The sequence below is a fragment of the Branchiostoma belcheri genome, unplaced genomic scaffold (assembly GCF_001625305.1).
Source record: "Branchiostoma belcheri isolate BF01 breed outbred unplaced genomic scaffold, Haploidv18h27 scaffold46, whole genome shotgun sequence".
In the NCBI taxonomy this organism is placed as follows: Eukaryota; Metazoa; Chordata; class Leptocardii; order Amphioxiformes; family Branchiostomatidae; genus Branchiostoma; species Branchiostoma belcheri.
This window is the reverse complement of record NW_017804087.1, coordinates 2217520-2244022: the sequence shown is the minus strand read 5'-3', so window position 1 is coordinate 2244022 and position 26503 is coordinate 2217520. Positions and strand designations below refer to the sequence as shown.

General features: G+C 43.6%; 2 protein-coding genes and 1 long non-coding RNA gene across 3 annotated transcripts; 1 reads left to right on the top strand and 2 right to left on the bottom strand.

The window, feature by feature from the left end:
- Window positions 1–21186, top strand: LOC109479031 (laccase-4-like). Its single transcript, XM_019780872.1, has 16 exons — window positions 1–237; window positions 2775–2873; window positions 3288–3472; window positions 3845–3970; window positions 4468–4572; window positions 4715–4905; window positions 5352–5443; window positions 5889–5987; window positions 6337–6467; window positions 6753–6840; window positions 6993–7186; window positions 7447–7558; window positions 8189–8238; window positions 8519–8715; window positions 9098–9307; window positions 21033–21186. The coding sequence occupies exons 2-16, from the start codon at window positions 2783–2785 to the stop codon at window positions 21082–21084; spliced, it is 1923 nt and encodes a 640-aa protein (XP_019636431.1). The 5' UTR covers window positions 1–237; window positions 2775–2782; the 3' UTR covers window positions 21085–21186.
- Window positions 21187–21806: 620 nt separating this feature from the next.
- Window positions 21807–26420, bottom strand: LOC109479026. The gene is made up of 5 exons (XM_019780863.1): window positions 26329–26420; window positions 25851–25946; window positions 25639–25710; window positions 24062–24179; window positions 21807–23780 (listed from the first exon to the last, which is right to left on the bottom strand). Exons 1-5 carry the CDS (start codon window positions 26376–26378, stop codon window positions 21921–21923), a joined length of 2196 nt encoding a protein of 731 aa, XP_019636422.1. The 5' UTR covers window positions 26379–26420; the 3' UTR covers window positions 21807–21920.
- On the bottom strand, window positions 24298–25413 carry LOC109479033. The gene is made up of 3 exons (XR_002140769.1): window positions 25347–25413; window positions 24593–24664; window positions 24298–24370 (listed from the first exon to the last, which is right to left on the bottom strand). It is a non-coding gene; the product is annotated as an uncharacterized LOC109479033 (long non-coding RNA).
- Window positions 26421–26503: the final 83 nt, after the last annotated feature.

Here is a 26503-nt window from a genome sequence, read left to right as displayed (position 1 = left end):
TGACGCGTATCATGTTTTCATCCCCCCATTCACTGTGATACGGAGTGTGGGTTTCAGTTACGTACGGACACGGCTCGTACTGGTACGGGGGACAACGGTAACAGGGCCCGTACTGGTACGACAAAACAGAGAATCACTAGCATAACGCTTTCATAAGCGAGTGAATGTGCTATAGCGCTCTCAGACAGGTATTGGTGCACCGGCGGTCTCCACGCGTTCAGTGCCACATTTAGACAGGTAAGTTATGACATCTGTAACACATGCACAGCTAGTACAGGTATGAATAGTAACAATAGCAGGTCTTGTTGTACCGGTACTATACTAGCATAACGCTTTCATAAAGGAGTGGACGTGCTTAAGCGCTTACAGATAGATCTTGGTGAACAGGTCTCCAGATTTAGACAGGGAAGTTGTGACATCAGCAACAAATGCATCTCTCGTGCAAGTCTTTTAAACATATACTGTACGAGCCTAAGTGAACAATGTGTAGGGTTAGTATTATGGGCTAAGCTTATTGTTTGGACAAACACTATGGGATAGTTTTGTTCAGGGGCCAGGCAGCTTGTATCATACTTACAGTATTGCACTTAAGAGCAGTGTATATATTAAAGAGATAAGTTTACAGACAGGTAACATTCTTGCACTAAAAACGGGTGCCTATCCAGTAGGGTTTGGTAAGAAAACCTCAACACGACTATTTGAACCTTCTCGGCATGTCACATATTGTTAGCTGAATATAGCCTCCAGCAGGCCTTCCTACGGGGGTACCGATCGTTGAATTCGCCAAGAAAATAAAAGTAACTGGCCAGGAGTGTCAGTCCGCAGCCGCGGGAAGGTTAATTTCCCTCCTACCTGCGCTCTCAAACTAACTCTATAGTGGTCTATTTTTTCCCTATTTAGTTCAATTTTACTGTTGAATCTGCGTTGTTAGTCTGGTGGAGACTAACCTGAACAGGGGAAATGCTATCCCTTGGTTTCCGTCTCGCAAACATGCATGTGCACACACACAATGTAAACGTTTTGAATACAATCTTTTGCATTGTGTTTACAAGTAGATAAACAACATGCGACAACGCGATTGTGTGTGATTGTGGATTAATTCATTAATTTGTCTCGTTGGTGCAGCGCAAGTCAAATGCTTGTTTATCATTGGACTGACACGTCTGAATTGATTGATCAAGGCGAACGTAGGATTTGCTTTTCTTTCGTATACAGATTAACTCTAGAAAAGAGGATTACTCTCCTCACGAATTAGGCGTAGATTATGAGTGTATTTGCCTTGTGTAAGGATTAGACGTGGACTTATCTAAACTAGACTAATCTTCGAGTCCTTTTGATGCCAGTGGAATTTGTGGCGACACAAAAAAATTTCTACCCGAAAACACCAACTAAAATAGAAACTATTATTATATATGTTAGCTTTTTGTATAAGAGGACTAAATAAATATCAAATTGTTTTCTTTTCTTGTATTTTTCCATCATTTGATGCCGCCGTTAGATCTTGAACATATGCTTGGATTCTAAAGCCAATTGTCACTTTTCAGCTTTTGATTGTCCTTGGGATAGGTGTCCCCTTATTCAGGTCTACGTGCGGAAAAAGATGTTTTTCACACTATAAATACCCGCGTTTCCTGTATCATAAGATAAGAACAGCGTAAACTCAATACGCTTAGTAGGCAAACCTGGTAAGAACAAAAAACAACGTCAGATGGTTTTTCTCATAACCTGACACACCAGTGACCTCCCAGGTCACGGACTAGCCTCTACCAGGCTTCAGAGGCGGCTGGAAAGAGTAAAAATTGGACAAATAGACAGTTAACAAAGCAGGAGAGTTTTTCCGCTAAAGGAGTATACAGATTTCAGATTTCAGGCGTTGCAATTTGTACTCCTTTAGTGGACCAACTCCCTTGGCATGTTACCTGTCTGCCAAACTCTACTCTTTACAGCCGCTTCTGAAGCCTGGTAGAGGCTAGTGGATTTGGTATAAGATTATAACGTCTTTGTGCCGTCTATGTCTATTTGGACAGTAATACATTAATCCATAATTGATTAATCATAGTTTTTACAGAAACTACCTTTAACTTTTACAAAGAATTTGAACGCACCTGTTCCGTAGCATGAAGTAACTCTCATACAAAAGATGAGCCGCATACAATTTACACTATCTTACGGTTAAATGCTACCCAATAGCTAAGGCTATAGCTCCAAACTAAACTGTAGTGGTCCGGCCTTAAAATCTAGTTTGATTCCCAAACGAGCGTCTTTTTATTTGTGAGTAAAACTGCGCACGCGCGTCGCGTGGTTCGGAGGGCTTTGGGGGCGTGGCCAGAAATGTGCAAAATCGGCAGGAGTCTTGGGGGTCAAAGGTCATCGATTAAGCTCACCAATGAATTCGTATAACCCCCACGAGCTATATGTACCAGTACGTCACACTGTATATGTTATCGAAGTATATACATAATTATATATCCATTAGTAAATATGGACATGTGATAACTGCAAGATAACTGGTGCAAAAACCCTTATAGACATAAAACTGATGTATGGCATATGGTGTACTACAGATAGCCGATGCATTTTAGTGTCCAAACAGTGTATAGGGCTACAATGCTTTTGACACCAATCTTTCAGAATTTTCGAAAACGAAATTAAAAATAAAAACGCTGAAAATATTACTTTGGAAAGTCCACGTTCACTTAGTACATTAAATGTTGTACCTGTTCTACTGATCTAATGATACCCTTTACTGATATCGAAGATCATTTACGTTTCAGACTTCACCATGTGGACCACAGCCTCAGTGCTCGGGCTGCTGTGTGTTTTCCCGGTCCTGACTACAGCATGTGACAACTCCGATCCGTGCCAGTTTACGGGTACGTTCTATATGGCCTCTTTTAATATATTATTTGAACCACGCATCCTGAGCTTCTAGTCAGTCAGCATATCGTGTGGGAGTCAGCAGAGGGAAGTAAAAGAAGGGGTAGAAGAAGCATAACCTACACTGACAACCTGTGGGATGCTGGGATCAGAAACATCCCCACAGCAGAACTCCGCTCACTGATGGAGGACAGGGACGAGTGGAGAAGAAGAACCCATTGTCTCCCGTGTTGACATCCTAGATGTCCCCGTTCAAGAATATCCTGATAATAGAATTCGAATGCAAAAGGAAAATGCGGACATAAAAACCCAGCTTTTGTGTGGACGATATAATGTTGAGAGTTGCATGTTAGTTCTCTGTCTTCCTGCCTGAATTCTACACTATATATTTGTTTATATTTGCGTTCCAGGTGGTCAAGCGTACACCCCAACGGCCGAAAGGACGTCATCCAACGGAGGCTTGGTTCAAACCTTGACCGTTGACATCAGTGACGTCACTATTGAATGGCTGACCGTACAGAGGAGAACTTACAACGGAGGGTTTCCTGGGCCGACCTTTCGACTCAAGGCCGGAGACGACTTAAACATTACCCTGGTGAGCCAATCTTTATGATTATTAAGGCCACACTGACTTAATCTTATGGATAACATCCTCTCAAGACCCAAAAATTAATGCACGCTGGCGAATAAATAAAAGTCCAGTCAAAGAAATAAAAACCGGTGCTAAACCACAGGAATATGAAAGCTGGTATTGCGAATTTGCGGTTGTACATGAGTCAGTATTGTTTTAGAATTGGCCATATAGTACACGGATTGCATGCAGTTGTAACTTAAGACATAGCTAAAGAACACTATCTACCAGGATAATGTTTTAATACGCATTGCCATTATGCTAATAAAACACATACCCTTTACTGTGCCTTTACTGGTACAGCTAATGGTATATCTGAATATTTGGTACTTTCAGGTGAACAACCTAGGTCCCCAGCCGGCGGGGGAACACAACGAGTTCCGGGACCCCAACACCACGAACCTGCACACCCACGGGCTGCACATCTCACCCCTGGAGCCGCAGGACTACGTGCTACTGGAGGTAGGCTGTGTTACACAAAGCTTGTGGCCATACACTTCTAACTCTAGAGGACCACTCCCATTCAAAAGACCATTCCAGCAAAATGAGCTCAGGAGTCTCTGTGACTTCCCTTGTCACTATACATGCCAGTCATTACAACCTCAAACATAGTAATACTAGTAGACACTTCTCAGTCTGACAATGGTTAGTACATGTCAGCACATACGCATAGATGTTCCCAATCCTCCTGACATAGAGGTGACGGTCACAAAGCTCCAAGAGGCCTGACCAGTGAGAGAGTTGCTAGAAGCGTGCTTTAGCATGGCTAGACTTTCACAGCTATGCGTATTCCATGGTTAACCGTAACGGTCACTATGTTGAACACACACACCACCACCAGCCACACTTCTGTAGTAGCCTATGTACTTGTCTATGACTAGGGCTATGAAAATGAAGAGCTGTTAAACTATGTGCCTTAGTTAGTTCCTGATTCTATATTCTGTCCTGCTATTCCCCAGGTTGGTCCCGGTGAGACGTACGAGTATAAGTTCGAGCTGAACGCAGACCAGCAGGCCGGGACGTTCTGGTACCACGCACATCACCACGGGTCGACGTTTTTCCAGGTGGGCAAGATTTCATGTAAAATATGTCCCTTGTCCCTTTCAACAGTCTGACACACAGGCTAGATTCTGCGTTCGCCATATCACTTCTTATGTGTATCGTTTAGAAGAAATGACCTGTACAACATTGTGATGCCTCCCTCAGGTTGCAAGTGGCCTGGCGGGGCTGTTGATTGTAGAGGACGAACCGAGCTCCATGTCTGCAGAACTAGCCGCCATCTCCTGTCCCAACAACTGTAACAAGGAGGTTCCCATGCTGCTGGGCAACTTTATAGAGTACAGCGGGGGCGGGGCGACTTTCGCGTCCGTGCAGGAAGACATTGGAGATCCCTTCACGTAAGTAACAGACTTTGTATATCATTAGAAATAAAGCTTTACAAGTTCTTTACGTGAAAACAATTCGAGTCACAAGCTTAACCATTAGAACAAGAAACGTCTTTGGAGTATAATTTCCAAGCGGATCGTACGCGGTTAATTTCTGACTTAACCTCCAAATGCTGACTCTATATAACAGGCTATGAGATGGAACCATTTCATGTCTTGAATCTGTGAAAGGATTTAGGTGGGATTTAGCTGGTGTGCTACGCCGAAGGGCGGTTATACCGGCTATACCGATACAGATACAGAGGTGAAAATCAAGATGCTATTGAGGACACGTTTTGCCCATGCCATTGATGCTTTGTGCAAACAATTGACAGAAACCCTTGGACCAACAGCTAAACTACTAGTATTAAGGGCTAACAACCGAGAGGCTCTATTATAACTTTTCTGTGTCCCTGCAGCCTGGACGACACAGTGGTAACTACTGCGGGAGTGACGCTCAATGCTTACCTGACGGACCAACAGACCGGGGTGTCAGCGTACATGGTTAACGGTAAGGCAATATCTTATTGTATAACCCTTATTGTATCATCTATAACCCTTATAATTTGACGTATAGGAAAGTGATCTCAGTCCGTTTTAGTTCACTGAAGAGCTGAACCCCCGTTGGTCGTGACAGAGAAGACAGACGCTGTATACAGTATTTACAGGTTCATTGTACCGGGGAAATTTAGCGTATTATAGCTCCCAAGTCATCTTTTCCGCTATTTGCGTAGAGGGCGTAGGGCTTGGGAGCTATAATAGGTATGGTAACCAGGCTAGGGAAATTTCCCTAGCTCTTTTCGACAAGCACAATGAACAGTGGACCACGGCTTAACATCCCGTCCTAAGGACTGTGGCCCTTTCCAGTAGCGTGCATGTGGAGTGAGCGACAACAACCACTGAACTACGCGCGCTACCCATGCACTTGATCATCTTCCTTCTACTCCCATGTACAGGACAGGTCCGCCCAACCATCACAATGCAGCCAGGCGAGATCAGGCGGTTCCGTATGGTGAACGCAGGTCCCTCAGACATGCTGCTTCTCACCATTACAGGTAAGTGTGCATCAAAGTGTGTCTCTAAAGTTTAACTATCATATAAACACATTGTATGTATCGGCACAAGGAAAACATATGGGCCACTGTGACAGTGTTTCGTAAATTGTCAATAGACAAGTTCAAGGTTCAACATTCACTGCACGTGTAATATCCATTACAATTACTCATTAACTTGTTCTTCAACAGACATCCTGTGGTATTGGATTGTATTATGTAGCAAGTTGCAGGACAGAGTTGGAGGGGCTGGGCAACATGTACATCAATGCATTTTACTAAGAAAAAACAGAGCAGTGGTTTGTTAGCCTAGGCCATGTGGAGGTAAACATGGTTTTCCCTACCTGTCCAGGCTGTGAGATCACCATCCTGGCGTATGACGGTGTGTATGTGGACACGCCCTACTCCCAGGACTTCATCTTCATCCCGACTGGAGGACGGTGTGACGCCGCTGTCAGATGTGCAACGGCAGGAACCTACGAGGTAATAGATGTGAAAAAAGTAGTCCCGTAACCTTTCACAGGCAGTAGGTACAGTACGTTGTTAATCCATTGTGTCTAGGACACGATGCAAGGTAAAGCCCATCCCTCTCCTTCCACTACTTTGAACCTCTCCCGAAATTTCATGCTTTTTCAAGCTACTTTGACAATATTCTTTTTTTTTTTATTCATTGGTTTTAAAACTTTTAACAAGTGGAGGATATACGTTATATAGTACGTACATGTGCGACAGCTAAGAACAGAACATAAAATGTTATTCTTTCACCAGATGAGATCAGGGGAAGATACCGCTCACGAGCCATCTATCGGGGACACCGGTATCTACGGAGGAGTCATCGCCACCATTGAAGTGACAGGTATCTAACCATTCCCTAGCTTTGTGAAACTATACAAGTGTAAGTATGTGTATACAAGGACAATGATACCAGATGAGGGAATTTGCTGATTATTCTCTAGAGTTTTGACATAGTCACTGATATATTTCTGACTGTCCCTTTGCACTATGAAGGTGCTTCAGTGTCCATGAACTTCCCGACGGCAACGCCAGCGAAACCGTCCTACCTGGACGACCTGCAGAACGTAGCGAACTCCTCCATCGGGGGCAGGTACGTGGTGGAGCTCGGGCCGACTCCCTTCCTGAACCGCGAGCAGTTTACAAACACCACGTACTTCCGATACAACTTCGACGTGGACACCATCCAGGTAGGGCAATATCAAGCATTTCAGTCTTCTGGCCTGTATATGTAATGAAAAACAATACAAATTTACTGTACATGATATTGAAGCCGTAATATAGGCCGTAATACCGATCTCTAATGCTAGCTAAAATGCAAAACAACTGCTACATTGTCATTTAGACTACCACCAGGTAGGCTTTGTATAAGGCATTTCAAAAAATTTCCTTGTAGCATCCATCGTTTCCATTGGCATACATTTGTTGAAACTCAATCTGTTGTTTTCAGCAATGGGTGTTTGTCAACAGTGACGAGGACTCAGGACATCCTCTCCACATGCACGTCACACACTTCCAGGTTATCGCTTACAACGCCTACAACGGGGCTGTCACTGTGGGGGGTGGGGGCGGCGGCGGTGGTGGTCCAGGAGGAGGTGGTAAGTCAACAAACAAACAAGCAAGCAAGCAAACAAACCGTACACACGAGCTATGTCAATGTCACTACAAGGAAATAATTCATGTTGCCAAACGCGACATGAATTTCCTGGATATGAGCATTAACGCATGGGAGACATTTGCAGCAAACAAAATACTTTGCAGACAAGAACGTATTAAGATAGGATTGCAATGGGGGAAGATAACAGACTTGCTTTATGACTAAGACAATTAAGACATTAAGTACATTTTGTGTAGATAGTGTATTAACTCATAGTCCTGTCAGGCGTACGATTGCCTACTACTACTAGTATTACTACTACTACTACTACTACTACTACTACTACTACTACTACAACTACTACTTCTACCACTTCATTGCAATAAACCATGAACACATAAAATGTACTTATAAGGTCTAAGTCGGTACAGTCCCCCGTCAAAGGAACAGGCTGGCATGCTATCCCAGCATTATCATTTACAACAAAAGTGTTATGATGATAATATCTGCCTGTCCCTTACAGGACCACCTCCTGGAGGACGCCGTCGTTTGCTGCAAGGCGGTGGAGGTGGCGGTGGTGGCGGCGGTGGTGGAGGCGGAGGTGGGGGTGGAGGTCCTGGACCATTTGCGTATTATGACTTAAGCGTACGTATTCATCTCATGCATCACACCATCACATATGTTAGAAAGTCCTCCAATGATGTTAACAGTTCATAACTACATTTGTATCCCATACTAACCACCCACTCTTGTATTAGTTAGGTTAGCCTTTATGGTGTTCAGCACCAAGGACAGGCATGTTCAGTTCTGTGTGGATAGTTTCAGCACAAGGGACAGGTGTGATGTTGGCCATCTATATATTCAACCATGAAATCGCAGTGTACATATAGTTGATTATGTATATCTATAACGTTATATTCTACAGGGCAATCTATGCGACCAGCAGCACAGAGATTTCGACCCGAACGCCATCGTAGCTGACCCCATCACCGTGGATACGACCTACCTCGGCCATGACACCAACGATCGAAATCTCGCGGGTTACGCGAGAATTGGAGAGTTCCGAGATGTGCTTCTGATCCCCCCATTGGCCAGCGTCACCGTCCGCTTCAAAGCCACCGAGTAAGTTTTAACACTGTTAGTAATTTTTCTGACAATCTTCTTGGATCCATTAGTGGCTATACATTAGCAATACAAAACAGGTAGTGATTGGTTTGATGAAGGTTTGGTTATAAGAAAAATCATTTGCTGTTCAGGTATATTACGAACTATGGTCTTTTAGGCAGAAAACGCGTGGGACAGTTGCGGTCGCAATGTCGCCCCTGCCTGCAAAGAAACTAATGGACAGAGCCAAAACTTAAACGAAAACTGAACAAATCTCAAATAAAGTACGACTTTGGCGTTGGACTAAAACGCTTTAAATTTGTGATTTTTACAAGTTTTAAAAAGTGCGTACTTGCACGGAAATTTGCGGTATAACCCTGATGAACTGTTGTCCCTGCAGCTACATCGGTCCGTACGTCCTGCACTGCCACATCCTGAACCACGAAGATGAGGGAATGATGATGGTGACATACTCTACCCCATCCGGCCAGGCCACGGCCAGCCCCTGGGAGTCTTCGGGCGGACACAACCCTGGAACCTGCAAGGCTACGGACGTGTACCCCGATATCCTGCAGAACACTAGCGACGGGAACAAACATGCAGTCAATACGTAAGTCTAGACAATACTTGTTACTATCTTTGTGTTTTCTGTATATTTTTGTACCATGTACGTGCAAAATATGCGCATAGATGTATTATGTCCTTTTTTAATGATGTAAACTTTATCTTATCGATATATTTTGTCTGATCCTTACCTCTTCCATTATGACCTCAACGAAAAGCGGCCTGGGGCTAATTTGAGCTTCTCATGAATAAAAGATTAATTCAAACAAACAAACAAACAAACAAAAATCTATTCTCCACTGATAATGTGATGGTAGCATCTTCACTATATGCGTTTGACTGATGTTTAGGGTTTCAAAATATTCAATGTTGAACCGAATTGTTGCCAAAATCGATCAGTAAAAATGTAAAAGTGTTGCTACTGTACATACGTGACATCTGTACATATTTGTAACGTCTATGATTTTTCTTACAGATGGCTGATGGCTACCTTGATGCTGATGGTGGCCTGTGCCAACCTTTTGTAGTACAGTAGCCACGCAAATATTTCCTAGAGACAAGCTTCGCACAATAATACTATATAGTTCAGAAAACGCAGCTGACAGCTGAAGTCTCTAACTATATGCAGTCTTATCTAAGACTGAAAGATAACAGAAGACAGGAGGAGGTTCCGAAATGTAAAGCTTATTTGTATAGTACAGGAGCCAATATCTAAAAGTGAGAGTGTAAGCGATAGCAAGTATGTTGTTTTTGTTTGATGTTGCTGCATCGGTTGATGGTTAATTACAAGGACAAGTTACTTTTATCATGTTTTTCTGTAAAAAAATTAACGTGTTCTGTGCTGCTGATAGTTATTATTACTATATCACTGCCAACTTAATCTTTTGTATACAATGTAACATGCTGATTTTTGATGTTTAAAACATGATGCAGTTGTTGTTTTGCACACTTTGATTATGCTAACTCTCTAATGCTCTGAGTACGGTTCACTTTCTAGCCATGTTTGGTGTAAGGTGGCAGGAACTGCACTAGATTCTAACTTATTCTAACTTATTACACATTAAGTTCTAACTTATTCTAACTTATTGGGTTCGACTTCTTTTACCGAGACAGTGGAAGACGAATCATCTTTCAACTTTTTCTGTAATGTGTGGGTAGATGTGATGTTAAGAGGAGAGTAGTTTTCTTTTTATCTGTAAACTTGAAGAACTTAGGATGGAATTTGAAAACAGGTCCTTTCTTTCGAGGTCGTAGAAGGGGCAGTTTGAAAGAAAATGTCTTTCTATTCTGAAGACTATTTGTAATAGAATTATATTGAAATAAAAGAGCATCTACTTGTAGTGGGTGTCTATACAACGAATGTCGAGTTATTCAACGAATAACCTTCAAGTTGTTATTGTGTGATTGTGCGACAACGAATTTGATCGGGCCCTAATGCTGAGGTCACAATTCCCACACAGGGAATTTGGGCAGCTTTTGGGAACGAAAACTACGATACAGAAGACAACAAAACATCGAAATGCTCTTAATAACAATCATGGGTCCTATTTCTGTATATATTTATATGAATAGTTAATTTTTCGTTCGTACAAACAGCCCGGCCGGGCCCCGGTTTGGAAATGTGACCTAAGCATTAGCGTAAGGTGTACAATTATGTGGTCGACTAGCCAGGCCTAGGCGCCCAAACGGTATTCCCCAGTACAGCCGACAAAAAAGCTGTACTTTGTACGACACATGCACGGCTATCATGCTATAATGTCCTCTCAGCGCTTTCCGATCGTACAACGTGGGGTCGTGTGGCGCAGTCGGTAGCGCGTTCGGCTCACACCCCAGAGGTCGCGGGTTCGAACCCTGCGCATGTCACCGATCTTGTGCCCTTGGGAAATGCACTTTACACGACTTTCCTCACTTCACTCAGGTGGAAATGAGTACCTAGCTTCGGTTAAGGACGTAAAATGGAGGTCCCGTGTTTGGGAGAGCCACACCCCATGCACGTTAAAGAACCCACCGCACTAATCGAAAAGAGTAGGGGATCTTCCCGGTGTGAGTGGTTCAAAACCTTACAGTCCGGTCTTACGCAGCTTGTACATGTACGCACATGTACGAAACTGGTGTGTTACGCCTAAAGGCGGTTTACCGGTTATGAGAAACAAACAAAAGAAAAAAAAAACAACGTTCGTGGCCTCGAGCTTCGTTTGAGATTGGACTGTCTCTATGGCGACCAGGCGGTATTCCCCCGTACCCGGTACCCGATCACCCGACGCGTCATTGCGTTGTCATCTCTCCATTCACACCGACATGGAGTGTGGGCTTAAGTGACGTAAGGGTACGAAGGGCAACGGTAACACGGCTCGTACTGGTACGGCACAACTGTCACTAGCAAAACACCTGCATAAGCGCGTGGCTCAAGTGTTTTAGCGCTCACAGACAGATTTCCGTGAACAGGCGGCCTCCACCTTTCAACAGGTAATTTATGACCGTCACGGTAGTAACACTGGTAAGAATGACAACAATAGCGTGTTCGGTATTGGTAAGGGGGAAACAATGACTCACTAGCATGAGTAGATGTACTAAGCTTAGGCGCTCACAGACAGATATTAGTGAACAGGCCTCCAGATTTAGACACTCACGTAAGTTGTAACAATAATAACACTTGAACCTGTCGTAACGAATGACAACGTCCCGTGCTGGTACGGAACAAGAATGAGTCACATAGCAATAGCCTTTATAAGCGAGTGGGGGTACTTTGGCGCTCACAGACAGATATCGTGAACAGGTGCCCACGTTTAGGTAACAGGTAAGTTGTGCCTAACGCCTTTTAAACAATAATATACGAGGTAAGCGCACATTGTGTAAGGTTAGCACTATAGATTAAGCTTGGTTTTGGATAATTGCTATAGACTAACATTGTTCAAGGGCCAGGCGGTTTATACGCTTAATTGCACTGTTTAAGGCCCGTGGAAGTGAGTTTACAGTAAACAATAAGTAATTATTTCACGCCCGTGCGCACTAGTTCGGAGGTCTTCAGAGGATATCGATGTCATTCATGAAATTATGTCGGTGTGGCCTAATCTCCAAGCAGATCCCTCTCGGTGGCAAAAAGACAGTATCAAATTGGCCAGGCAGTATCCATTAGCCAGAGAAGCTCCGCGGCTACCGACGGGTTGGTCGGGGTCAGGACAAAAAAACCCGGCCATATATAAAAAGGTAACGATCATTCCCCCACAACCTCTGCTTGGAGAGTAGGTGTGGCCTTCGGTCTCATCTCGCAAACATGAACGTGCACACACGCAATGGTGACGTCTTTTGTGTTGTGTTTACACAAAGTAGATAAACGGCATTAATATAAGTTGAAAAAACTTGAGTGTGCCGTCACCACGTCTTGTGATTGCATGTTTAAAAAAAAGTAGATAAACAGAGCATGGCAACGTGATATTGTATTGGGTATGTAATGTGTGATTGTGGATTAATTGATTAACTAGTTTCGGGGGTGCAGCACAAGTCAAATATTTGTTATTCGAACGAATAGTTTGTACTTATAAACCTGCATTTCTTCTCTGGTCTCTTCAAGTCACTGACGAAAGGTAGTGGATACTACCATAAACATCTGACCGTTTCCAAAATCATATCCAGTTGCTTGCGTAACTGCTTTTTTTTTGCGTATCTTATTACCTAGATGTCTAACCTTCATCGACGTATGGCCTACTATAGTTACTATACCTGGTACTACAAATTCTACGGCTCGAAGATCTTTGAAGATGCTAAAAAATACATTAATCTAGTACTCCGGAAAGTCTATTTTCACCATTGACATAAAATGTTTTGCCAGTTGAAAGACAAGGTCCTCATATCTAATCACACACCGAAGGCATCCTTATATCCTATATTGTGTATAAAATTTGTGCAACCTCAATGTATCCTTCAACATTCCTGCTTCAGACTTCACCATGTGGACCACAGCCTCAGTACTCGGGCTGCTGTGTGTTTTCCCACTCCTGACTACTGCATGTGACAACTCCGATCCCTGCCAGTTTACAGGTAAGTTCTATATGCCTCTTTACATATCATCTGATACACATAAGGTAAATATATCAAAGAATGTTTAGACCTTAAAGCATCTAGATAGAACAAGTAGTATAAGATGATACATTCATAGCCTTGTACGTAGGTCAATACTTTTGTACCAGGTCCTACGTGTCTTTCTGTATCAGTGTATGTCTAGTTATGGATCATACGAAAGTCGCTGTACTTTTGTTGTGTCAATAAAGTTCTCTCATACCTTATAGAGCCATACACGGTGTATACACTGAGCGCAGAATTTGAATTCGAAGGGAAAAGTCGGACATTAAAACCCAGCTTTTGTGTGGACGATGAAATGTTGAAAGTAGAATAGTATTTTTCTGTCCCCCTACCTGATTGCTGCACTACAACTAAGTATATTTGCGTACCAGGCGGTGACGCGTTCGTCCCAACGGCCGAGGTGACGTCATCCAACGGAGGCTTGGCTCACACCTTGACCGTTGACATAAGTGACGTCACTATTGAATGGCTGACCGTACAGAGGAGAACGTACAACGGAGGTTTACCCGGACCGACCTTTCGACTCAAGGCCGGAGACAACTTTGACGTTACACTGGTGAGCCAGCATTAAGTCTTTAAGAAAAGGCTTATACCTTAAACATGACATAACTATACTTCTAGGTCCATAAAAGCAACTAATGCCTTTGTAATCCAAAAATTCCGTACTTTCAGGTGAACAACCTGGGTCCCCAGCCGGCGGGTGTACATAATGACTTCCGGCAACCCAACACCACCAACCTGCACCTGCACGGCCTGCACATCTCACCCCTGGAGCCGCAGGACTACGTGCTACTGGAGGTACATAGGCTGGAAGTAGCCTGGATTACACAATCTTTCAGTGTCAGTGTACATGTAGCCTATTCCAGAGGGAGAACCTCATTAATCAAACCGGGTAGGCGCGCTGCCTCCACACGTGTTTTGCGTTAGTGTTGCATTGGGTCTCGTCCGCGAATGCTTGAGGTCATACGCTTCTAACTAGTACTCGAGAAAACCATTCCCAAAACTTTCAAAAAGAGGATGTCTGCCACTATATAACCCAGTCAAACACTATGGTGGTAACAGACAGTTCTCTGACAATGACTAGTCCGTATTAGCACATGTTCCCAATTCTCGACATAGAGGTGACGGTCACAAAGATCACCTGACCAGGGGCCTGACCAGAAGCGCGATTTAGAATGCTATAATGCCATGATTACTAGTACTATGCTTTTGCCATCATGGTTAAAGAGCCTTTACACACCAGGGTGAACACACACTACCGCCAGTGGACTGGCCCCCTGCTTTAGCAGCCCTGTGTGGCCCAAGGGCTATAAAAAGAGAGAACTGTTCCTGTATATTCTTAGTATTCTGTTCTGACATCCCCAGGTTGGTCCAGGTGACAGGTACGAGTTTAAGTTTGAACTGAACGCAGACCAGCAGGCCGGGACGTTCTGGTACCACTCACATTACCACGGGTCGACGTTTGTCCAGGTAAGACCCCGTCACATCTTCAGAACCTATACGAATCGAATTCAGGACACGCCATGGCCACGAACACAGCTATCCTACTCTCAAACAACTTATAACGAACGAACTTTATGTTGACGATTGGACAGCACTTTCAGTATGCACAATTGATTAAATCTGGTCTTAAGTATAGTTAAGAAACCTAGCTCTTGTCTCTCTTGTCTAGTTTCCCCTCTTTTTTGATTTTGTTATACCCCAATTAAAAACGGGTCTTAAGTATATATACCTTTTGCAACACCCAGACTGAGAAGAGCTCCAAGATATTACATTGGTGATTGTATGCCACCCATATTACTTTTCCTATATGGCATGCAGTATTTGTAATGAATAGGCTTTAGTACATTGCATTAATGATTCCCTCAGGTTGCCAGTGGTATGGCAGGTCTGCTGATTGTAGAAGACGAACCGAGCTCCATGTCTGCTGAACTAGCCGCCATCTCCTGTCCAGACAACTGTGACAAGGAGGTTCCCATGCTGCTGGGCAACTTTCTATACTACAGCGGAGGCGATGCCGAGGTGACTTTTGCAACCATGCAGAACAACATGGGCGACCCCTTCACGTAAGTAGCAGACTTTTATCATTAATCAGTTTAAAAAAAGCTTTACACGTTCAAAAAAACTGAAGTCACAAGCTGCAGACTAGATACAGCTACAGTTAACCACTAGAGCAGAAAAACATTTGGATTCTTTGCTATGGCATTGTAATGGATGTAACTGATGTTTCACCAATCGGCTAAGTTATGACGTTCAAATTTTACCTGACTTAACCGCCAAATGCCAACCCTATATAACAGGTATGAGAACTATTTCATTCCTGAATCTGTGAAAGTATTTTGGTGAAAATCAACTTGAAGATGATATTTGGTGATGTTGTGGACACTTTCCACACATGCCATTGATGCTTTGTGCAATTGCGCAAACAATGGACAGAAACCTTTTGAGCAACAGCTAAACTACTAGAATTAAGAACTAACGACTAAGAGACTTGGTTATAAGCTGCAGCATGTCTGTATCGTTACAGCCTGGACAACACAGTGGTAACTACTGCGGGAGTGACGCTCAATGATTACCTGTTGGACCAACACACCGGGGTGTCAGCGTACATGGTTAACGGTAAGGCAATGTCTTATCATGTATCATCTATTACCCTTCCACTTCGACATATAGAAAAGTGATCTCGACCCAGCTCACTGAAGAGCTAAACTCCCACTGGTCTTGACAGGCGTTGTGTAAAAGTATTCATTGCACTCGAGAAATTCCCCAGCTCTTTTCGACAAGCACAATGAACAGTGGACCATAGCTTAACGTCCCGTACTAAGGACTGTGACCCTTTCCAGTAGCGTACATGTCGGGTGAGCGACAACAGCAGGGATTCAAACTCCCATCCTCTAAGTGTAGAGGCAGTGAGGCAGACTCACTAACCACTGAACTATGCGCACTGCCTACATGTATGAACAATGACCACATTTCCTCCATTCCCATGTACAGGACAGGTCCGCCCAACCATCACCATGCAGCCAGGCGAGATCAGGCGGTTCCGTATGGTGAACGCCGGTCCCGCGGACATGCTGCTTATTACCATTACAGGTAAGTGTGCATCAACTATGAAGCTACCATGAAATGCCACCGCATGTAGTCATACAATGAAGCACGCAGGAACCACAATGCCACTGTGACAGTGTTTGAAAAATTGTAAATAGACAAGTTCAAGATGCGGCAGATTAATTTCATGTGTAGTATCCTATTTTTGTTTGTTGGGGACATTGGGGCCATCTTTGGGGGGATCGGAGACCATAGCAGCTTTGAAACATTTAGATCATGTCAATCACTCTTTACCCTGCTCTTCAGCAAAGACCCTGTGGTGTTGGGTTACATTGTGTAGCAAGTAGCAGGACAGAGTTGGAAGGGCCGGTCTCTATGAGACTATGTATATAAACGTGTTTGTAAGGACAACCAGAGCAGTAGTTTGTTAGCCTAGGCCATGTGAAGGTAAACATTATAATAATTTCCCTACCTGTCCAGGCTGTGAGATCACCATCCTGGCGTATGACGGTGTGTATGTGGACACGCCCTACTCACAGGACTTCATCTTCATCCCGACTGGAGGACGGTGTGACGCCGCCGTCAGATGTGCGACTGCGGGAACCTACGAGGTAATAGATATGAAAAAAGTAGTCCCGTAACGTTTCACAGGCAGTAGGTGCAGTGGGTTGTTAATCAACTGTGTCTAGCGCACGGTATTGGACGGTAGAGCCAATCCCTCTCTTTCCACTGCCTCTCACTTCTCCCGAAATGATTTGCAAAAATGGAGGGCGTATGCTAAACCACATGCATAGGAGACAGTCCAATGGGCTATAGAATGTAACCCCGTTACAGAACGCTAAAGAACTTAAGTACAAATCGTTATCGGTCATTCTGTCACCAGATACGCTCAGGGGAAGATACCGCCCACGGGCCATCTATCGCGGACACAGTTATCTACGGAGGAGTCCTTGCCACCATTCAAGTAGCGGGTATGTAACCGGCATTAAGCTTTGCTTTAAGTAATAAAACAGTGAATTTTTATATAATTAGCGAATCATTCTATTCTATTCTACAGGAAACTGATGGGAATACGCTTTCCATAAATCTAGACATCATCAAGCATATTCTATTTCCTAACAGGGCAAACAGTACTAAAATGAAACGTTTGACATAAAAGAAATGGGATAAACAAAAGTAAAACTTGTGTCCCAACACGAATGTTCCCACCTAGAGCTTTCGATCAGTCACTCTGGTCTTCTTAGACTGAAAAAGTCTATTGAAGAAAAACAGAGTGACTGGTGGAAACAAAGTGTTAACTTTAAACATGTAACTACCAACACAGATTAACTTTCGTGATAAAGAAGGGCGTTTGTGTAGGCTTATCTCCAATATGATAAAGGCATATCGCATATTTATGTTTACCGAAGGAAAACATATTGTTTTTGCTCAGTTTCTTCCTCTTCTTCTTCTCCAAACAGTGACATATGACCTGACCAATGACATGATTTGTTGACGTCTGTCACCATGGTGACTGGTGTGGGGTTACATAATGTTGCAATTTCATGATCTGCTCTGCTCCATGTACTAGTAGTACATGTATCTGAATGTGTTTGAGTAAGAATTAACAGAGCAGACCGTGTCCAATGGTAAACACTATGCATTTGCTTTGCAAATGTTACTTCTCTAGTTTCTAACGCCTTGTTTACCACCCGAAGGCGCTTCAGTGTCCATGAACTTCCCGACGACAACGCCGACGAAACCCTCCCACCTGGAGGATCTGCGGACCGTGGAAGACTCGGCCATCGGCGGCAGGTACGTGGTGGAGGTCGGGCCGGACCCGTTCCTCAACCGCGAGCAGTTCACAAACATCACCTACTACCGATACAACTTCGAGGTGGACACCGTCCAGGTAGGGCAATACATGAGTGTATCAAGCATTTCAGTCTTCTTCCCTCTACATGTAATGCAAAGAATACTATTTATATCAATCGATCAAAGCTGTTATGTCTTAACTGAGCCATGCTGTTGTTTACGCCAGTTAAGTCATAGTGTACCTACTGAGAGTAGTAGTAGTATATGGATATTACCATCTAAAATACTAATACTGGCACATGGTGATTTTGGCTACCACCAGAAAAGGGTTAGGGATATACGATGCATCTTGTAGCCGACACCTCTTAGATTGTACTCTATCCCATTGAGACAAAAAATAGAAAACAGAGCCAGTGCAACAATCTATGAGTTGCACCTACTTCATCGTTTTCAACGGCATACGCTCGTAAGTATATTTGTTGTTAACCTGAAACTCAATCTGTTGTTCTCAGCAATGGGTATTTGTCAACACTAATGAGGAAGATGGACACCCTCTCCACATGCACGTCAACCATTTCCAGGTCATCTCTTACAACCCGTACAACGGGCCTGTCACTATATTGGGTGGTGGTGGCGGTGGCTCGGTAGTTGGAGGTTAGACACTAGCTGTTGTTCTTACAATGTTACCACAAGGAAATAATTTCTGTGGTAAAACTTGACGTAAAATTCTTTGATCTGAGCATGGGAAACACAGTAAAAAAAGAACACATTAGAGGCAAGAACTCATAATATGGCTACAACGCAGGGAAAAGGAGCAAAACCGAGAGTTGCTTCGGAACTGATACATTTAAAACGTAAAAACAAACGATAAGTTCACTACTGTATGTAGATAGTGTATTAACTCATAGCACTGTCAGGCATACGATTGCCTACAGTAACTGCTATTACTACTACTACTACTACTACTACTACTACTACTACTACTACTACTACTATTACTAACTATTTTCAGCAATCAACCAATGAACCATGGACATATCAAATGTAACGAAGATCTTCAAATCGTGGCCGTCCCCCGCCCAAGTAAACGGTTGGCGTGCCATCAGAGCATTGCCTTTGATAACAAAAGTGTCATGACAACACCTGTCTATCCTTTACAGCTGACGGAACCACTGGTGTAGAAGGATTTGCATATTATGACTTAAATGTACGTATATTCATCTCATCTCAAATGTCCCTTAGTCTAATTGTCCGTTCTGGCATCACAGATACTACGTTTTGCAGAAGACAGTAAACATTGTTGTGTTTTCCATTCTGACTACCATACTTCTTGTTTCTACCATTCTGACACATAGCACATATATTGTACAAGAGGCTTACACTTGTATTGCACTTACTATTTTCCGACATTTACGCATGATAGGTAGTATATTTTTGTTCACTAAGCATCAAATCTACAGCATCAAAATGGACGATGATGTTGGTCTTCTGTATATTACCCAGGGCAATCTGTGCGACCAACAGCACAGATTGTTCGACCCGAGCTCCCTCCCCGCTCTCCCCGTCACCGTGGATACGACTTTCGTCGGCCATGACACCAACGATCGAAATCTCGCGGGTTACGCGAGACTTGGAGAGTACCGAGATGTGCTTCTGATCCCCCCATTGGGCAGCGTCACCGTCCGCTTCAAAGCGGCCGAGTAAGTTTTAAAACACTATCAGCACTTTTTTTCTGATAATCTTCTTCTTTGATGATAGAGACATGAATCAGTGGCTTGCTTTTCATGTATCTGGCTAGTTTATAAGTCAATGAGCAATATCATAAAATAAGAAGTGACCAAGAAAAAGTAATGATCGTTTTGCTGATTGTTTGGAAATATGAAAAAATCATTTGGCTTTGCCGCTCAGTTTATACATGAAATCTAATAAAATAAGGTCTTTTGGGCAGAAAACGACCGGGGCAATTGACATAGTATCAAGGCCTACTTCGCACTGAAAGACTGCCGTTACAGACCCTTGCGATTCATTCCACCAAGTTCTTTTCGCAATGCCGCGCCTGCCTGCAGAGGAAACAGTAATGGACAGGTCCCAAACTTGATAGAAAAAAAACCGTAAAAGGTGTCCATAAATTCCTGATTACAGTAGATAGATCAAAGTACGCACCGCCGCTTAGGAGACCAACCTGCCAATCTGAAAAGTAATCTGGAAAAACTTTTTAAAAAGTAGGCCGCGACTTTGAAGAAGACCTGAGACACTGAACTGTACTCCCTGCAGCTACATCGGTCCGTACGTCCTGCACTGCCACATCCTGAACCACGAGGACCAGGGGATGATGATGGTGACGTACGCCACACCGCCCGGCCAGGCCACGCCCAGCCCCTGGGAATCTTCGGGGGGATACAACCCTGGAACCTGCCGGGCTACAGACGTGTACCCCGATATCCTGCAGAACACTAGCGACGGGAACAAACATGCAGGCGTCAATACGTAAGTCTATACAACACTTGTTAATATACATATTTGTATTTTTCTGTACCTTTGTACGGTGTATATGTAAAGATGTGTTAGGACTTAAAATGTTGTTCTCTTATCTTTTGGATACATTTGGATGACCGTTACCTCTTCCCTTATGACCTCAATGTAAAGCGACCTGAAGCTGATTTAAGCTTCCCTACAAACTGCTAATGTGATGATAGCATCTTCACTATATGCGCTTGACTGATGTTTAGGACTTCAAAATATTCAATGTTGAACCGAATTGTTACCAAAAATATAATTGTAAAATGTATTGCTACTGTGCATACGTGACATCTGTACATGTTTTGTAACGCCTGTATTTTTGCTTACAGATGGCTGACGGCTCTCTGGATGCTGATGGTGGCATGTCTCAACCATTTCTAATAGACACGCAAATATTTCCTGGAGACAATTTTTGCTTGTCTTTCCAACACAATCATACTTTGCCTGTGGAGCTATAGTCTTTTTGTACTGAGATATAAACCTACGCATTGTACTTGAATGCTACTGTAATTGTTGTTTTGCACACTTTGGTTTTGCTAATTCTCTGAGTATGGTCTACGTTCTAGTAATGTTTGGTTTATGGTGGTAGGAACTGCACTAGATTGAACTGACGGAAAGAAAACTGAAAATAAAGACAACACAAAGTGGAAAGGCATTCATGCTTATTAATGTTTAAAAATCTTGAATATTTGACAGCATTTGAGTCAGAAGCCTATCATAAACAGCCGTTTAGATTATGTTTATCAATTTCGTACCATTGTACGTTACTAGAACCAGCTTGTAGTTCGATTATCAAATATCTTTATCATTAACTTTAAACATTGACCGTTTTAGTCGTCTTCCTTAATGTTTTAATAATTTTACAGTACAATGAAATAAATGAAAATCAGGTGAATACAGATCTCATAAAATTCACTAAATGATTTAAATGAATATCATGACAAATTACTCACTCTTGCAGTGAAGTCGCGGTCAGCTTAAAAGTTTAAAACCCGGTAAATGAATGGTCCGCGTAAATTAAATTTCTATCTTTTCCTAAACCAACTTATCCTAAGTTGTATATCGCTACCCTTATATCGTTATAAGTTATATGTGGGGCTGTTTTATGAGTGTTATTGTCATCTTTGCCCTGTTCCAGTGCTCTTTGTTCTGTCATGATCATCTTTGCAACCAACCAGATCCTCTCCCCTCTTAGCAGCTTCAGTGCTACTGCCTATTTAGTCAGCCTCAGCCTTGCCATCTGCATTGTTGCCATCAGTCTCTACTTTGTGGTCTGCTTCACCCACTTTAGCACCATCCTTCGAACCCCCTCCGCCATCCTGAGCGGTAGCATCTCCTGCATCCACGCCTCCATCCCGTACAGGACCAGCCTTGCCCTCATCATGGGATCCTTCCCTGGCTTTCGCATCATCTTTGGCATTCCCTTTGCCACCTTGAGTGGGCGTGTCGCCAGCATCCACGTCATGTGCTGAGGTCTCTTTGGCCTGATCCGGGGATCCTTCAGCAGTGCCGGCATCTTCGTGACTCCCCTCCGTGCCTTCGCTCTTAGACCCACTCACCCCGCTGTCGTCACTGGTGGTGTCACCCTTCTCGTCACTGCGGTGCACTTCGACTTTGAGAGAAACCTTAGTGCCGCCGCCTTCCCCTGCCGCAACTCCCTCATCAACCGTCTCGCCAGCACTTGCATCAGGACCTCCAACTTGCGCATTGCCACTGCTAGCTTTAGCGACATCTGGAGAGCCTCCATCTCCTTCCTTGGCCACAATCTTGGCTTCTTCAGGGACTACTTTGCCGCCAGCTTGGCCCTTTGCGCTGGGTTCGGCGTCACCTGCACTACCAATATCATCCTTGGCTGCACCTGCAACTTTGCCCTTCCCCCTAGCCTGAGCCTGACCGCCTTTAGCTTTAACAGCACTCTCGACCTCACTGGCCCCTGCCATGGCCCTACCCTGCCCCGCTTTGGCCCCACTCTGACCGGGTTTGCCCCCACCCTGGCCCGGCTTGGCTCCACCCGGGCCAGGTTTGGCCCCACCCTGTCCAGCCTTTGCCCCACCCTGCCCTGCCTTGGCCCCGCCCTGGACCGCTTTGGCCCCACCCTGTCCTGGCTTGGCCCCACCCTGTCCCGGCTTGGCTCCTGGCTTCCCGTCTTTCCCCTTGTCAGCTCCCAGGTCCCTCTTCTTGTCAGGAAAGATCATGTAGATCAGCGGATTGACGGCAGCATTGATAGGGATCATGATCAGGGCAGCCCAGGGCGTCAGGTCAACCGACACTGGGCTGCCGTGCCACCCCGCCATCCCGAACAGCACCACGGGCAGCCAGCAGGACAGGTTAGTGAACGACACGGCAAACAACCGATGGCTGAAGGCCATCTCCTCTATAGCCTCCCCCTCGTCATCATACTCTACCTCCCTCTGGGTGTCCACTGCGAACATGAAGACATAGCAGGCGATGAGCGCCATGCTCGCACAGAAGTTGAAAATGATGAAGAGGAAGGCGGTATACCCGAACCCAACGGGCAAGTCACCAGCGATGTACACCGGGAGGCACACCGTGCTCTTTGCATAGAACTTGTTCCCAAAGTAGGGGATACCAAACAGGGGAACGATAGCCAGAAAGGCAAGAACAAACCAGGAGACCCCCAACATGGCTGCCGCCCTCTTCAGCGATATCCACTGAGGAAACGGCGGCTTCTCCTTATTCTCTTTATTCCCAAATTCCTTCCTGAACTTCAGGTCAAAGAAGGCATAAATGCTTTCCTCAACAGCAGCTATAGGGAGGGCGATAAAGGGGATTTCAGCAGCAAGGGTGAAAATGAACCCAGCGAACTGACAGAGTCCCCCTTGCTTCCAGATCTCCGCGTTCTCGATGTACCGTCCGCGGTAGTGTTCGTCTGCAGAGGCAATGATGATGCAGTAGACACCCATAATGGCGTCTGCAATGTGCAGGTTGAGAAAAATGAGGTCTAGGATTTTGATTTTGGTCAGGGCGCCTTTCTGTTTGACAAGACGACGTATGATGAACAGGATGTTCCCCAGGAAGGCGAACCAACCCAAAACCCACAGCACGATCCTCAGCTCCTGGAAAAGGACATTATGGTCTATGAGATGTGTTGAGATATTTCAGGATGATATATTTTGGGTTGAAAAATTATTGAATACAGCTGCAGTTGAAAGTTGGGCGATTTATTCATTTTACCCAGGTATGCCCAGCTCAGTGATTGACACAATTGAGCCCTACTCATTGACAAATATCCAACCAACATGCATGCTTTAGTTAATATTTCACTATCCTGTCTTATTACATCTTATTACTTAAGTGGGAGGGGAGGTTTGCTTCCTTAAGACTTTATTTTACTCACTGCATTTTCAATGAGGTCTTCGCATGAAGCGATAGCATCCTTTGGTGGGGTGAATGTCCGTAGCTTCAGGTTCGCCTCGTTCTGGGCAATACAGATGAGTTGATAACTGTCTGTGTGCCTGGAATTCATGAAGGTAATAAAAGGTATCACAATATTTATGACTGCAAAGAGTAGTGATTGTAAATGGGTATAACGTAAGTATTGTATGATTGAATGTTTATGTGGTAGAAAACTCACAGAACAGTGACGGTTGTCAGTCCACTGAAGAGGTCCAGAGCATATTCCGACAACTGGTTCTCTTGTATTTGCCTGGAGAAGGATATTAAACAATATATAAACTTTAAGATGGATGTCGTTCAGTTTAAGTCAATATAAAGCATCTGCAAAGCCAGTAATCTCCAAGCAAGTAACAAGGCAGTATCCATTTCCCAAGTAGTGACCACTGGTAGCCATAATAGTCATTGGATTTGCTTGGAGACTACTTTAAACCAGTATTGCATTGGATAATCTGATATCACCATGGAAACTTACAGCTCATTCAGGTCTATCAGTGGAGCGAAAATTCCAGATTCGATTGTCTTGATCCTGTTTCCACGTAGGTTTCTGAAACACACGTAGTCAGATGTTATGTAGTATACCTTATTGATGGCCAGTCACTATTGCCTATAGGGGAAGTTAAGTGACAGCGTAGAATTCTTTCAATGGTTCAGAAGTTGCTGAATATCAGAGTAGTCACAGAGATTTCCCCCCTTAGGCCACACCAATTTAATTTGTTGGTTCTCGGATTTTGTCAGAAAAAACATGAAGCGACAGGGCGAAAAAATAAAAAAATAAAAACAGGTTTAGGCATCCTATTATAGCCCCAAATGCTATGATAGGAGCCATGAAGTCAACACAAAAGGTTGTGTTAATATCTAAACAATGAATTTCGAACTTTTAATCAAACCACTGCATTGATAGATGGAAACACTGCAACAGCTAGGAAGAAAAGGACTTTCCACAACTCTTGGGGGCAAAATATGAGCATTTTTGAGTTGATTCAGAACCAGAATCTTTTTTTTTTTTTTGCAAATCAGAAAAAAATGAAGAGGCGAATCCGAGAACCAACAAATTAAATTGGTGTGGCCTTAGGTAGCTATATCATACCTTGAATCAAAATGTCTAATTAATTATCTGTAAATCCACACTAAAATGAAGAGTGACTGATTGCAAGTGAAGCTTGTTTCCACAACTAAACTGATCTGCAGAACACAGTTCATCACAATCATCTGAAAGATTTACTCACAGGCTCCTCAGTCTTGCCAGATCTGAGAATGGCTCGTTCACAACTGATGTGAGCATGTTGTAGCTCAGATCCCTGTAACAAGAGATTTATTACATGTAGATCTACAATATAGTGTTCATCATCCATTGTAAACATCTTATCATGAGCAACTGACTTAATTTGGTTGGAATTTTTCAAATCATTTAGGACTCAAGTTGTGGAAGGCATTTCAGTACCAAGGAGAGATATAAGAGGTGGGTTTTATATTATGTACCAGCAAGTACTGTACAAGACCAAAAACAGCATTACTTACAACACAAGCAAGTTTTTCAGCTTCAGGAACATCTCATTTGTCAGAGTCCACAGTCCCGCATTCTTCAGAACACTGTCAAAAGTAAACAGAATGAATAGTCAAAGCAGTACAAAATAGTTCCAGTCTTTGACATCTTGGTTAACGGAGGAAGAAACACATATATTAATGAGATCAGCTTTCCTATATTTGGACATCACTTGTCATTTACTTACAGTTCTGCCACATAACTGAACCTTTGAAAAGTGACGTCTGTCCAGTTGTTACCCCGCATGTCTTCTAGTTCCGTAAAATCCGAGTTGCTCAGATCACTGTAAAATGCAAAGTTTAACAATCATGAAAGTATCAACCTTTAGACTTTGAGTTTGTGAATGAGTATTCATTTGTGTCTTCTCAAAATTTGGTCAAACAATTGCAACATACTGTACTGAAATCAAGTAGGACCAGTTTCCTCACAGATGCCCACCTGCCTTTATATTAAATATTCTAAGAAAGCTTTGACATGTGCTATTGAGTTTTGTTCTGCTAACATTTTTACTGAAATACTGAAGTAAGTTTCAAACTGGGTAAGGTATGGCACAATATAAGCACAGAGCTCTGCATGGTTTTGTATTCAAATCTTGACAAACTCAAAGCATCTCTTGAATACTACTTCAAACAAAAGCAATTGAATAATGTACATTGAAAGCATACATTTTCCTGAGGTACCAAGGCAGGTCCACCAACATGAGGTTGAACTCCATGTCTCGACACAAGAACACCAGACCGTAACACTTACAGCCTTCTGGGCACTGGGCAGCTGGGAGAAAAAAATGTGGGTTTGTATTGCCAGCCTCATGACTACACGTACATGACTACATGACTTGAC